Source organism: Geotrypetes seraphini, chromosome 4 (assembly GCF_902459505.1).
Source record: "Geotrypetes seraphini chromosome 4, aGeoSer1.1, whole genome shotgun sequence".
Lineage (NCBI taxonomy): Eukaryota > Metazoa > Chordata > Amphibia > Gymnophiona > Dermophiidae > Geotrypetes > Geotrypetes seraphini.
The window spans coordinates 48,595,595-48,609,488 of NC_047087.1; the positions used below are offsets into that span (position 1 = coordinate 48,595,595).

At 44.0% G+C, this 13,894-nt stretch overlaps 1 protein-coding gene across 3 annotated transcripts in view; it reads right to left on the minus strand.

The window, feature by feature from the left end:
• VPS35 (VPS35 retromer complex component) overlaps positions 1-13,894 on the minus strand; it is a 169,109-nt gene that overhangs the window by 58,856 nt on the left and 96,359 nt on the right. For all 3 annotated transcript variants that reach the window (XM_033941682.1, XM_033941681.1, XM_033941683.1), the window contains exons 11-12: positions 6,722-6,929; positions 3,266-3,421 (exon numbers count right to left, since the gene is read on the minus strand). In XM_033941682.1, coding sequence (XP_033797573.1) covers positions 3,266-3,421; positions 6,722-6,929 — 364 coding nt within the window. The remainder of the gene's footprint in view (positions 1-3,265; positions 3,422-6,721; positions 6,930-13,894) is intronic.

The following is a 13,894-nucleotide window of genomic DNA, read 5'->3' on the forward strand; positions in this document are numbered from 1 at the left end:
ATAAAAGGTTTCCCTCAAGATATCATGGAGGGGTAGTTTGAGAAATTCCTTTGGAGGCTGGTCAAAATCCAATGCATCAAGGAAGGCTTTGGATTTTTTAGACTCAGCCTCCAAAGGAATAGACAGAGATTCACACATATCTTTCAGGAAGGAAGTGAAAGATGTAGAATCTTGTTTGGAGGATGGATCAGGGGCAGCAGGATCATCCTCATCCGAGGAACACTCACCCTCAGAAAGAAAAGGCTCTTCGGAGTCACCCCACAGATCAGGGTCCCTAATATGGGAGCTACGGTCTCGAGACTCCGGAGTGGAGGGTTCCAGGTGTCGGGATTTGCGTGCCGACTTACCTGACCTCATAGACACGGTACCGGGAGATGTTACAGGCTGCATGGGTGCCGAAGTCTGAACAGCCTGGTGTTGCGCTCTCGGTTCCAGTGCGAGGACTGGCATCGAGAACGATGAAGCGGAGTGGACCGGTACCGACAAAGTGGATGCAGACAAAATAGGCTGCTCCACTGCCGGTACCGGTGGCTCAGACCGGACCGGGACTGGAAGGCTCGGTGTCAAGAGAGCAGGAAGGAGCTGTTGTAACTGCTCCTTTAGCTGCACCTGCAGGATGGCTGCAATGCGCTCGTCCAGAGAAGGCACCGGTACCGCCTTTTTCTTCTGCGGTACCTGCGGTGCCGCTCGACGCCCCGAGGATGAGGAGCCCGAGGTCGAGGGACTCACCTCAATTGGGGCGGAGCGCTACCGCGGGCGCCTCGCGGTCGGCAGGACTGGGCTCGCTGCTATCGAGACCGGAGGACGCTCCAGCGGGGATGGCTTCTTAGCCGGCTTACCTGGGTGTTGCGACGCCGGAGCGGTGTCATGCGGCGTCGACGAAGTGGGTGCCGACTGAGTTGGGGTCGATGCCACCGGGTCAGACATATCGGCACCGAAAAGCAACCGTTGCTGGATTTGTCGGTTTTTTAATGTACGTTTTTTCAAAGTGGCACAGTGGGTGCAGCTGGAAGCCTGATGCTCTGGACCTAGTCACTGTAAGCACCAGTTGTGCGGGTCCGTAAGAGAGAGAGGTCGTGCACACCGCTGGCACTTCTTAAACCCTGGCTGGGGGGGCATGAAAGTAAAAACGGCTTCTGCCAAATCGAAGGCCGAGGCCTCGATGGTGGCAGCAGGCCCCGCCGGGGCAAAACCGACTAAAGTAAAGAAAAAAGAAAGTAATAATTTTTTTTTAAAAAAAATAAGAAAATAATAAAAGAAAAAAAGGAAATACAATTTCCTAACAGATTTCGCGAGCGAGAAGGCGTCAGGAAAAAATCTTTTCAACAGCCGTTGAAAAGTGCAACTTCTTAGCTCCGCGGAAACTAAGAAACTGGGGACCGTGCGCCTCCGTCGGGCGGGAAGGCGCGTGCGCGGTGCGGCCTGCTAGAACTTTCCAAGTTCTTAGAGTGCAATCACTCTAAAATTGTCCGTACCGGGGCTCCGTCGGTGCCGTCACCCATCAGTCAAGAATATGCTGCCTGCTTGTCCTGGGATAATATAGGCTTAATGATACTACTACTGCTAATCATTTCTATAGAGCTACTAGATGTACCCAGCTGTAAACATTATATGCAGGTACTTTCTCTGTCCCTATGCACATACGACGTCTGACAAATAAGTTCACAAACTCATCCAATTCCAGACTTCATTCCTTTCATCTAGCTGCCCCTTAGGTCTGGAACAAATTACCTGAGTTTGTCTGTCAAGCCCCTTCCCTTGTTTAAAAGTAGATTGAAAACCCACCTCTTTGATATAGGCTTCAATCCTTAACCTTACTGCTCTGCCCTCCAACTTAGCTGCATTTTTTAAAATTATAAAGAAGTTCAATAAAGATGATGTTCCATAAAGCCACTACCTGGCCAATAGGGCCCACCATAATTGTAGCAGTCTGAATGCATCACCTTTGCAGTACATCAAAATCTAAACTCGGGGGTGCCCACAGTTTTTGGGCTTGCGAGCTACTTTTAAAATGATCAAGTCAAAATGATCTACCAACAATAAAATTAAAAAAAAAACACAAAGCACACTGTACGCAGATAAAATGTTAATTATCATTTATATTCCGCGGGTTTTCAAAGAGGTCAAGGCATATGACTTTATGCAATGTCACCACAGGAACAACTATACAAAAATAGACAAATATACCTCCTCCCTTTTTACTAAACCGCGATAGTGTTTTTTAGCGCAGGGAGCTATGCTGAATGCCCTGTGCAGCTCTTGATGCTCATAGGCTCCCTGCGCTAAAAAACGCTATTGTGGTTTAGTAAAAGGAGGCCATAGTGAAAAATAGACAGCAGATATAAATTCTCAAAATGGACACATTTTGATCACTAAATTGAAAATAAAATCATTTTTCCTACCTTTGTTGTCTGGTGATTTCATGAGTCTCTGGTTGCACTTTATTCTTCCGACTGTGCATCCAATATTTCTTCCCTTCTTTCAGCCTGCTGTATGCTTCCAGACCTCATTCCCTCCGCCAACTTTTTCTTCTTCTCTCCCTGCTCCCCTCCCCTTTCTTTCTGTTTCCCTGCCCCCCCCTCTTTCTTTCTGTCTGTCTTTCTCTCTCCATGCCCCCTTTCTTTCTTTTTCCCTTCTTTCTTTCTGTCTCCCTGTCTCCATGCCTGCTCCCAAGCCACTGCTGCCGCCATCGGGGAACAAGCCTCCAAACCACCGCTGCCCCAAGCTCTCCCTGCTTCCCCACACAGAAGCGTTGGGCCGACCAGATTTCCTCTTCCCGTCATTTCTGAAGTCAGAGAGAAAGTTCCAGGCCAGCCAGACAGCGATTGGCTGGCCCAGAACTTCCTCTCCGACATCAGAATTGACATCGGGTGGGGGAAGTTAGTCAGCTTGGCACTTCTGAGTCGGGAAGCAAGTAGAACACAAAGGCAACGCGATCAACTCGCATTGCCTTCGCGATTTACCAGTTGATTGTGATCGACCTTTTGGGCACCCTGGCCTAACTAGTCTTAATGGCCAGATACATGCAGCATTATGACCTGAATCTTAGGTCAAGGACAGATGATGCTTCTCAGACCTTTGTTAACATTCACTCTGAAAGAGACAACAAGCCTCTTAAGTATCACATCAGCTCTATACAATTGAAACTTTAAATTGATTTTGACAAACCAATCTTATAATTCTTTTCTAAATACTTCACAAAGTCTTGTTCGGTTCTTCTACAAGTCAAAGTTTGATTAGAAAGGTAAATTTGAAGAAACTATACCAAATACTGTTGGTCAGGATCGTCTGATTGCAAAAGGTGAATAAATCTTCCCACAAGGCTCTGCTCATCAGCAAAGTCCTCTGGATCAGGGTCTTCAGCGGGCTGGTCAGGCTGGTCTTGAATCAGCGTCGACACCAAGTTCATAATGGCATCAACCTATTCAAAATGCAACATGAAGTCACATGGTTAGAAATATTACTGCAGTTAGGCATTTGTACTCAGCTAATGACACACCTATTTTAACAACTGCCAATGTGCATGTTGTACTGTGACATACTACAACAGCACACACAAAAAATCCAAAATGTTCCACAATAAAAAAGAAAATCCCAACAATGATGGGTCCACATCATTGATTCTTGGTTTGGATGAGCTTGGGTTTGCTTCATTGTTGTTTCATGTGGATGAGTTTGATTTTATAGTGTTCGATAAACCTTTTCATCAAAATCATTCACTCAACAGTTTCTTCTTGTTTTGATACTGTGACATTATCAGCTAAATTCAATGTTCCACTCTGACTCAAACATCCAAGCGGAGCCATGTCTCCACATTTGACAGCTGCCAGAACCAGGCAAAAAAAATAAAATAAAATAAAAATTCATACCAGTCTCCAGAAAGAAAAATGTGATTTTCTTTGAATAGAAAGAATGTAGCACAATAGGCAATATTACATGTGCCAGAGCCATCTTTTGCGATAGCTATAATAAAATGTTAGTTTAAAAGCTTTATTTTCTTCCTGTATTTTAGCTTTGCAAATAACCATGCATTATGATTAAACACACACAAAATATCTGATTTTCAAATTTCGAGTGGTGCCTAAAATTTGTGCGATACATGATCTCTTATAAATTTTTTCAGCACAGAGCACACCACAGCACAATACAGTGAAAAAAGAACATAGGGCCTCAACGAACAGGGACTTGTCTTTATTGACCCAAATGAGCCATGTTTCGGGGTCAATAAAGACAAGTCCCTGTTCATTGAGGCCTATGTACCTTTTTTTTACTGTATTATACATTTTTCCAACACTGCACCTGCTGTTAAATGACAAACTAGTAAAGTCTTAAAGAAACAAGTAGTGTGGCTAACTGAAAAACAACAAAACTCATGCTAGCAGCCCACAATACATAAGGGAATGAAAAGGTAAAAAGCCATTCTTCCTATGGAACCTTTAGGAATGCTTAATAGTAGTGTTAAGTATGGTTTCATAGTATGGTTGTCTTGTTTTCTGAACTATAAGAGATGAAACTGGCATTCAAGGTGATGTGGAAAGAGAAAACAAAAAACAATCGAGTAACATGAGAGCTGTGTTTTGTGTAGAAAGTGCTGCAGGCTACATTTATCATTTCTATAGCACTGAAAAGCATATGCAATGCTATACAATCAACACACAATAGATGGTCCCTGCTCAGAACTTAAAATCTAATTGGACAGATATGAAAATGATAGAATGGACATAGAGAATGATAGGATGGATATAGGTAATTTTATGGTGAGTAGGAGTTAGGAGTTGAAGGCAGCCTTTCCCTTTGACCCAGCCTGCCCCTTCTGATGCAACTTCCTATTTCAGAAGGGGCAGGCTAGATCAGAGGGAAGGGCTTGGTGCAGGCCATAGGCAATCTTTTTATATGATTGTTGCTGGCCTGAACTTAAAGGTAGGTGACAGGCAGGGAGAGCAGCTACACTGGGAGGGGGGTGATGCCGGACCTGGAGGGCAGGGAGGTTCCAAGGATATGAGTTTGAGGCGTGCAAAGGGACATAATTTAGTCCCCATAGTAATAAAATACATTTTTGTCCCCATCCCCGTGCACACCTCTAGCACTTTGGTAGATAGATAGATAAAAGGCTGTATATTGATTAAATGTTTTAATCAGCGATTAATTGCATGATCCAAATGTAAAAGAATGTAATCCATTTCTCTTCGTCCCCTTCCCCAACAGCTCTCCCTTTATCCTCTCCCAAACAATGCAATATCACCCTTCTCCCCTCCCTTCCCCAATAATGCAGCTCACAAATCTCTCCTCTTCACAATACCAGGGTGAAACTAGCAAACTTCAGCATCCCAAAGAATTAACAATTCATATTATTCTATTACCATACCATTCCCATGGCACACAATTAATTTGTGCAGCTCACTCCCCATGGCACACACCATGCTCAGCCCCCACCAACCAAAATATACATGGCATACAATCACCTTATTCAGTCCCCCCATCCCCATGGCACACAATCACCTTGCCTTGCTCAGCCCCGTTATCAATAGCCATAGGTTGCAGTTGCGCTGTTCACTCTTTCTTCCTCTCCCCAGCTGAAATCATACTGCAAGAGAAGGAGAGAGAAGTCTCTGTGGTTCATATAGGCAGTCAACTGCAGGCAGACAAAGGAGAAGGAAGCAACCCAATATGCAGTTATTTACTCCTCTTGCAATACGATTTCAGTGAAGGAGAGAGATTGAACAGTGCAGTTCCCAACTCTTACCAGCAGCAATACCTGCTTTCAGGGGAGTCCCAATAGCAGCCGCAGCTCTTGAGGGGTGGGGAAATGTCAGTGACACTAGCAGCAGCTTGGAGGGGAGGTCAGAGACATCATTATCTCTGAGGTGGGGAGGAAGCATCACCACTACACCTTTCTGTGCGGGGGAGGGGGCAATATACTAGTAGCTCAGAGGTGGAGGGTAGACAGAGGCAGAAGCTCTGAAGGTGGCTGACAGCATGAGGGAGAATCAGCAGCTCAATGGCAGATTCAATGTCCAATCAATGCCTTCAGCAGCATTCAGTTGATTTCATTTCCAGTGGAGCACACTGGAAGTGAAGGAGAGGAAGCAGAGTAGTGACACGGGAAGGACTTTGAAGGTAAACCTCCTTGCATTAATCACATTAATTTTTTTACATCATTAAACAATTAATGCATTAATTGCTCGGCTCTAATAAATTATATTTACATTTTTAGACAAAAAGGAAACAGAACTGTGATACAAGGGCAGGAGAGCTAGATGACGGAGCAGCCATTCCGCTTGAAATTAAGAGGGGGAAGTTAACGCGCGAGTATGGTTTTGAACCCAGTTCTCTGGACACACCTAGCCAATCAGATTTTCAGGATATCCATAGTAAATATCTATGAGATATGTTTGCATATGATAAGAGGTAGTCCATGCTAATTTCTTATACATATTAATATAGACATTCTAAAAACCTCACTGGCTGGGTGTGTCCTGAAGGCTGGGTTCAGAACCCCTAATGTACAAAGCATAAGCTGAACCATGTTGGTTTTATGTCATCACATAAAGGTGGTTTGTTTGTTTTTTTTAATTATTATATAACAACTTGATGAAAAACTATCGTTTCTTTTTATGCCTCCCAAAAATAAGAGGGAATTATTCCGCTCTGATAATTTTAAAAGGTAATTACTAACAAATAATTGAATGATTTCTAGATGTGTATCTGTCTTAATCTTTACCTGTTCCTGAGACACAATCTCAGTGTTGTAGTCCAGTGCACTGCTAAGAACATAGCAGCTCATGCTCTTCCTGGACTCATAGTCAAAATACTCAAAGAGGGGATGGAAATGTTTAAGCTTCAGAACAGTCAAGATGTTGTTGTAGGTATCAACAGGGATCTTTAACAGTCTTGTCAGTTCCTTTGAAACAGCGCTGCTTGTAGCAATACTGAAAGGAAAAAAAAACAGGACTGGAATGAACAGTGGTACTCATTGTTTTCTTACTTCTTTTTAAAGATTATACTGAAATCTGCTGCAAATAGTGGAAATTGTTTTCTATTTTCCTACAAAAACTCTGTGTGGCTTATTTCTTCCCACAGCTCTAACAATAATGTTAGAATTCAGTTCCATCAATCACCTCCTGCTGTAATACAGGTTTTTAGCCAACCTCTTTATCTCAAGTCATGGGAGAGAGAAAAAATCATAAGTATAGTAATATAAACAGTATAAATTTACTGTCAGTACGTCAGCATTTAAATCTAATCCTTCAAAAAGAGGTAAGAATGCATACCTCTAATTTCATGGCTAGAAAAGATCTTAGTATTAACCCCCTAATCAGGGGCGTAGCCACAGGTGGGCCTGGACTCATCCAGCAGTGGTACACACTTGTCAGCAAGCATGGAAGGAAGCAAGCTACAGTCCTACATCTCTCTCCTTACCTCCTTCTCTTTTTTTTTTTGAAAATATGTTTATTAAAGGATCAATGCATACGAGAATATACAGAGTATGACCATACAATAGGGACGATGAACTGAAGGACACCTCCTTCTCTTAATGATCTTCATTCTTCACAGGGCTGCCAGCAGCAATTCCTACATGCTGCCAGTGTCCTGTCCCCCTATGACGCAACTTCCTATTTCTGCCTCAGCAGAACACAGCAGTGGAAGCATGTAGCAATTGCTGCCACTAACAGTGACCCTTTGAAGCGAGAGAGAGTTAAGACAGATAGGGGGGTGAGGGAATTTATACCAAGGACCTACCAGGGAAAGGTTGAACATAGAGAGGAAAGAGGAAAAATTAGACATGGGAGGGGTAACAAGATATAAACAGTTGCTGTGGGGGTGTGGGAAGAGGGGCAAGAGGGAGAAAGTTTGCTTGACTGGGAAAGGAGCAAGAAAGGAAGAAAGGTTGGATATGGCAGGGGAGAGAAATAGAAGGAGAGATGCTGCATGGGAGGACAGGGCAAGAGGGAGAAGTGTTGGATATGGCAGGGATGGGGTGAGGGAAGGAAAGGAGAAATGCTGATGGGGAAAGGAGCAAGACAGGGAGAAATGTTAGACATGACAGTGGAGGAGACAGAGGTAGGGATGCTATATGGAGGGGAGGGGTGAGATGATGAACCCATTGTGCAAGTGAAAGAGATGGTAGAAGGAAAGAGACATGTAAGACTTGGGGTCGAGGAGAAAGAAGGAGGGATGGATATGGGGTGGGGAGGGAAGAGAGGAAAAAGAGGAAAATTCTGGATCCTGAGACAGAACATAAGAATTGCTGCTGCTGGGTCAGACCAGTGGTCCATCGTGCCCAGCAGTCCGCTCACGCGGTGGCCCTTAGGTCAAAGTCCAGTGCCCTAACTGAGACTAGCCCTACCTGCATGCGTGTGGATTGGGACACACTTTCCTCTGCTTCCGGCAGCAGCAGGAGGCTATTAAATTCTATGAAGGGAGCAAGACTCAGGCAACTGGTGTTGGAACCAACAAGGGATCAGGCAATACTGGACCTGATACTTACCAATGGAGAAAGTGTCACAGAGGTCTCGGTGGGCGACACATTGGCCTCCAGTGACCACAACATGGTATGGTTCAATCTCAGGAAAGGTTTCACTAAATCTACCACACTGACCAAAGTCCTCAAATTCAAGGACACAAACTTCAAAGAAATGGGAGACTTCGTTCACCAGGCGCTACAAAGCCAAGCAGAAACCGATAACGTGGAAGAAATGTGGTCGACTTTGAAAGCCACCATACAAGAAGCAACAAACCGCTATGTTAAATCAGTAAGTAAACGGCGAAGGAACAATAAGCCACAGTGGTTCTCTGCGGAGATTTCGGACCTCATCAAGGAGAAGAAAAAGCATTCATCTCTTACAAACAATCAGGGAAACAGGACTCTAGGGAAATCTATCTGGCCAAGTCAAAAGCCGTCAAAACAGCAGTTAGAGAAGCCAAATTCCGCATGGAGGAGTCTCTAGCGAAGAACATCCAGAAAGGAGATAAATCCTTCTTCAGGTATATCAGTGACAGAAATAAGAACTCAGGCGGGATAGTACGTCTTAGGAAACCAGACGGAGACTATGTAGAAGCGGACTCGGAAAAAGCCCAACTGTTAAATGAATACTTCTGCTCAGTCTTCACCCGCGAGGTGCCAGGACTCGGCCCTCAGCTACAGACAAGGGTTGACGCAGATGACCCGTTTAGTAATTTCGAGTTTACACCCAGCGGTGTCTAATGCGAGCTGTCAAAGCTTAAGGTTAACAAGGCAATGGGGCCTGACAACCTACACCCCAGGGTGCTCAGGGAGTTGTGTGATGTCTTGGCAGAACCGCTATCCCTGCTCTTCAGTCTCTCCCTTAGTACGGGTAACGTCCCGTTGGACTGGAAGACGGCTAACGTCATTCCATTCCACAAGAAAGGCTCCAAGATGGAGACAGCAAACTACAGACCGGTGAGTCTCACATCAATAGTGTGCAAACTAATGGAAACTCTAATCAAACGCCAATTGGATACGATCCTGAATGAGGAGAATCTACGGGATCCCCGTCAACATGGATTTACTAAGGGGAGATCCTGCCAATCCAACCTGATCAGCTTCTTTGACTGGGTGACGAGGAAGCTGGATGTTGGGGAGTCCCTGGACATCGTATACCTGGACTTCAGTAAAGCATTCGATAGCGTACCACACCACAGGTTGCTGAGCAAGATGAGTTCTATAGGATTGGGCAACACATTGACGAAATGGGTTGGGAACTGGCTTGGAGGTAGGCTTCAAAGGGTAGTGGTGAACGGCACCCCCTCCGAAATGACGGAGGTAATCAGTGGAGTGCCGCAGGGCTCAGTCCTGGGCCCGATCCTATTCAACATCTTTATAAGAGACTTGGAAGAAGGGCTGCGAGGTAAAATAACATTATTCACCGATGACGCCAAACTAAGCAATGTAGTGGGCAAAAGCACAACAGACATAAATTCAATGTCAGACAACATGATGCAAGACCTACTCCTACTGGAGCGCTGGTCTAGGTCCTTGCAACTCAGCTTCAATGCCAAAAAATGCAAAGTCATGCACCTGGGCAGCCATAATCCAAGCAAGACTTACACCCTTAATGGCGAGATCCTAACAAGAACTGATGTAGAACGAGACTTAGGGGTGATCGTCAGTGAGAACATGAAGACTGCCAATCAAGTGGAGCAAGCTTCATCCAAGGCAAGGCAAATCATAGGTTGCATACGCAGGAGTTTCGTCAGCCGTAAGCCTGAAGTCATTATGCCATTGTATAGATCCATGGTGATGCCCCACCTGGAATACTGTGTGCAATTCTGGAGGCCGCATTACCGTAAGGATGTGCTGAGACTGGAGTCGGTCCAGAGAATGGCCACCCGGATGGTCTCAGGACTCAAGGATCTCCCGTACGAGGAACGGCTGGATAAGTTGCAGCTATACTCACTCGAGGAACGCAGAGAGAGGGGTGACATGATCGAGACATTCAAATATCTCACGGGCCGTATCGAGGTGGAAGAAGATATCTTCTTTTTCAAGGGTCCCGCGGCAACAAGGGGGCATCCGTGGAAAATCAGGGGCGGGAAATTGCACGGGGACACCAGGAAATTCTTTTTCACTGAAAGGGTGGTTGATCGCTGGAATAGTCTTCCACTTCAGGTTATTGAGGCCAGCAGCGTGCCTGATTTTAAGGCCAAATGGGATAGACACGTAGGATCTATTCACAGAGAAAGGTAGGGGAGGGTCATTGGGGTGGACAGACTAGATGGGCCGTGGCCCTTATCTGCCGTCTATTTCTATGTTTCTATGTTCCGGTTCAGCAGGAACTTGTCTAACTTTGTCTTGAATTCCTGGAGGGTGTTTTCTCCTATGACAGAGCATTCCAGTTTTCTACCATTCTCTGGATGAAGAAGAACCTCCTTACATTCGTATGGAATCTATCCCCCTTTCAATTTTAGAGAGTTCCCTCTCGTTCTCCCTACCTTGGAGAGGGTAAATAATCTATCTTTATCTACTAAGTCTATTCTCTTCAGTACCTTGAATGTTTCGATCATGTCCCCTCTCAATCTCCTCTGTTCGAGGGAGAAGAGGCCCAGTTTCTCTAATCTTACGCTGTACGGCAACTCCTTCAGCCCCTTAACCATTTTAGTCGCTCTTCTCTGGACCCTTTCAAGTAGTACTGTGTCTTCCTTCATGTACGGCGACCAGTGCTGGACGCAGAACTCCAGGTGAGGGTGCACCATGGCCTGGTACAGCGGCATGATCCCCTTCTTTATCATTCCTAGCATTCTGTTTGCCCTTTTTGCCGCCGACACACATTGCGTGGATGGCTTCATCGACTTGTTGATCAGAACTCCCAAGTCTCTTTCCTGGGTGGTCTCTCCAAGTACCGCCCCGGACATCCTGTATTCGTGCATGAGATTTTTGTTACCGACATGCATCACTTTACACTTATCCATGTTGAACCTCATCTGCCATGTTGATGCCCATTCCTCGAGCCTGATTATGTCACATTGCAGATCTTCGCAATCCCCCTGTGTCTTCACTACTCTGAATAACTTCATATCATCTGCAAATTTAATCACCTTACCTGTCGTACCTATGTCCAAGTCATTTATAAAGATGTTGAAGAGCACAGGTCCAAGCACCGAGCCCTGCGGCACCCCACTAGTGACGTTCTTCCAGTCCAAGTATTGTCCATTTACCCCAGCCGGTTTTTAATCCATGTGAGTATTTCACCCTCAATTTCATGGCTCGCAATTTTTCAAAGTAGTCGTTCATGCGGAACCTTGTCAAACGCCTTCTGAAAATCCAGATATACAATGTCGACCGGGTCGCCCTTGTCTATCTGCCTGTTTACTCCCTTGAAGAAGTGCAGCAAGTTCGTCAAACAAGATCTGCCTTTGCTGAAACCGTGCTGGCTGGTCCTCATCAGACCGTGTCCGTCAAGGTGATCAATGATGCGGTCCTTTATTAGCGCCTCTACCACCTTTCCTGGTACCAAGGTCAAACTCACCAGTCTGAAGTTTCCCAGGTCTTCCCTCAAACCATGATGGAAAAATAAAGATCCAGTCAACAAAGGTAGAAAAAGCATTTTATTTTTAATTTATTTTCTAAAATATGCTTACTTTGAGAAATATACATAGCAGATATCTATGCATTGTGTTCACTAAAAAAAGAATTGAATTTCCATTTTTATTTCTCCAGTGTTGCAGTACACGTATATCCACCAGATTTATAGATTTTTATTTCCCAAAGTGAAGGTGAAAAACAGTGAAGATGTTAATTTTGGAGATATATTTCTTAAATATCCCTATATCCCTTAACTGAAGATTTTAGAATTTCAATCTTGGAAGAGATGAGAAAGATATAGATACAAGTATTTGGAGTGATAAAGGAATAAACAAGTATTTGGAGTGATAAAGGAATAAACAAGTATTTGGAGTGATAAAGGAATAAACAAGTATTTGGAGTGATAAAGGAAAATAAACAAGTACTTGGAGTGATAAAGGAATAAACAATCACTCACAAACATTATGGCTATTGACATTAGTAGCTAGAAAATATCAAAAGTATTTGGCCGTCACCCAATTCAACTAGGATTTCCCTCTGGTCTGAACTGACAGCTTAAAATCAATACCACGGAAAAGGTAACAAACTCCTTTAGACAATACCATTTATACAACTGACTACAGGGAAAGGAATAAACAATCACTCATAAACATATTATTGCTATTGACATTAGTAGCTAAAAAATATCAAAATTATTTGGCCGTCACCAAATTCAACTAGGATTTCCCTCTGGTCTGAACTGACAGCTTAAAATCAATACCACGGAAAAGGTAACATACTCCTTTAGACAGTATCATTTATACAATTGATTACAAGGCAAGGAAACATAGGAACTGTTAAGAGAAAACTCTCATTGGTATATGAATAAAAACAAATGATAAGTAAAACAAAAGTTACTTACCTAAAAGTGTTCACCAAAGACATCTGGGCGAGGTCACCCATGGCACCTCATGTGGAAGACAGTACCCCTGCAATTTTTCCAGAAGCATTTAGAAGATACTTAACGTTTCTGCCATGTGCTCCTCCTCTGTCTCTAACTAAAATAAAAAGGCCTGAGCCATGTCCCCTATAAAATCAATGAAAGAGTTCCTTTTGTGGGGACTTAAATCTCTCACATAATAATAATAATAACAACTTTATTTTTTCTATACCGCCATAATCTTGCGACTTCTAGGCGGTTTACAGTGAGAGAGAGCTGTACAATTAGCGAATTACAAGGTGAGAATAGGTAGGAAATCATTGAATAATCAGTGTTTACAGGTTACAAGTAGGTTACAGTATAATCTTAAGCATTTTACATCAAAGGGGCTGGATGGTCAGCGAATTACAGAATATAGGTGGTGAGGAAGACACTGAATAGTCAAGAGAAGAACAGAATACATTTATGAAGAAGTGTAGTATCAACATAAAGAGAAAGGTTTTAGGATGGGGGAGCGTTGTTTGGCTGGGAAATAAATCTATTGAATAGAGCGGTCTTGATTTCTTTCCGAAAGGCGAAATATGTCTGCCTGGTTTTGTCGGTGAAGTTGCCTAGCCAGGTTTGTTGTCTGGCAGCTTGAAACTTAAAAGTTCTATCCAGAAAGTTTCTGTATTTGCAACCTATGATCTTTGGGTAGGCAAAGAGGTTGCGATTTCTGGTTATCCTTGTGGGGGTGTAAAGTTCGAAGTGAGGTAATAGGTAGATTGGGGCCATTCCCCACACCAGTTTATAGCAAAAGCAGGAAAACTTGAATATAGTCCGTGCCTCAATTGGCAACCAGTGCAGCAGTTTATAGTAGGGGGCTAATGTGGTCACTTTTCTTTAGTCCGAATATTAGTCGGACGGCCGTGTTTTGCACTATCCTTAATTTT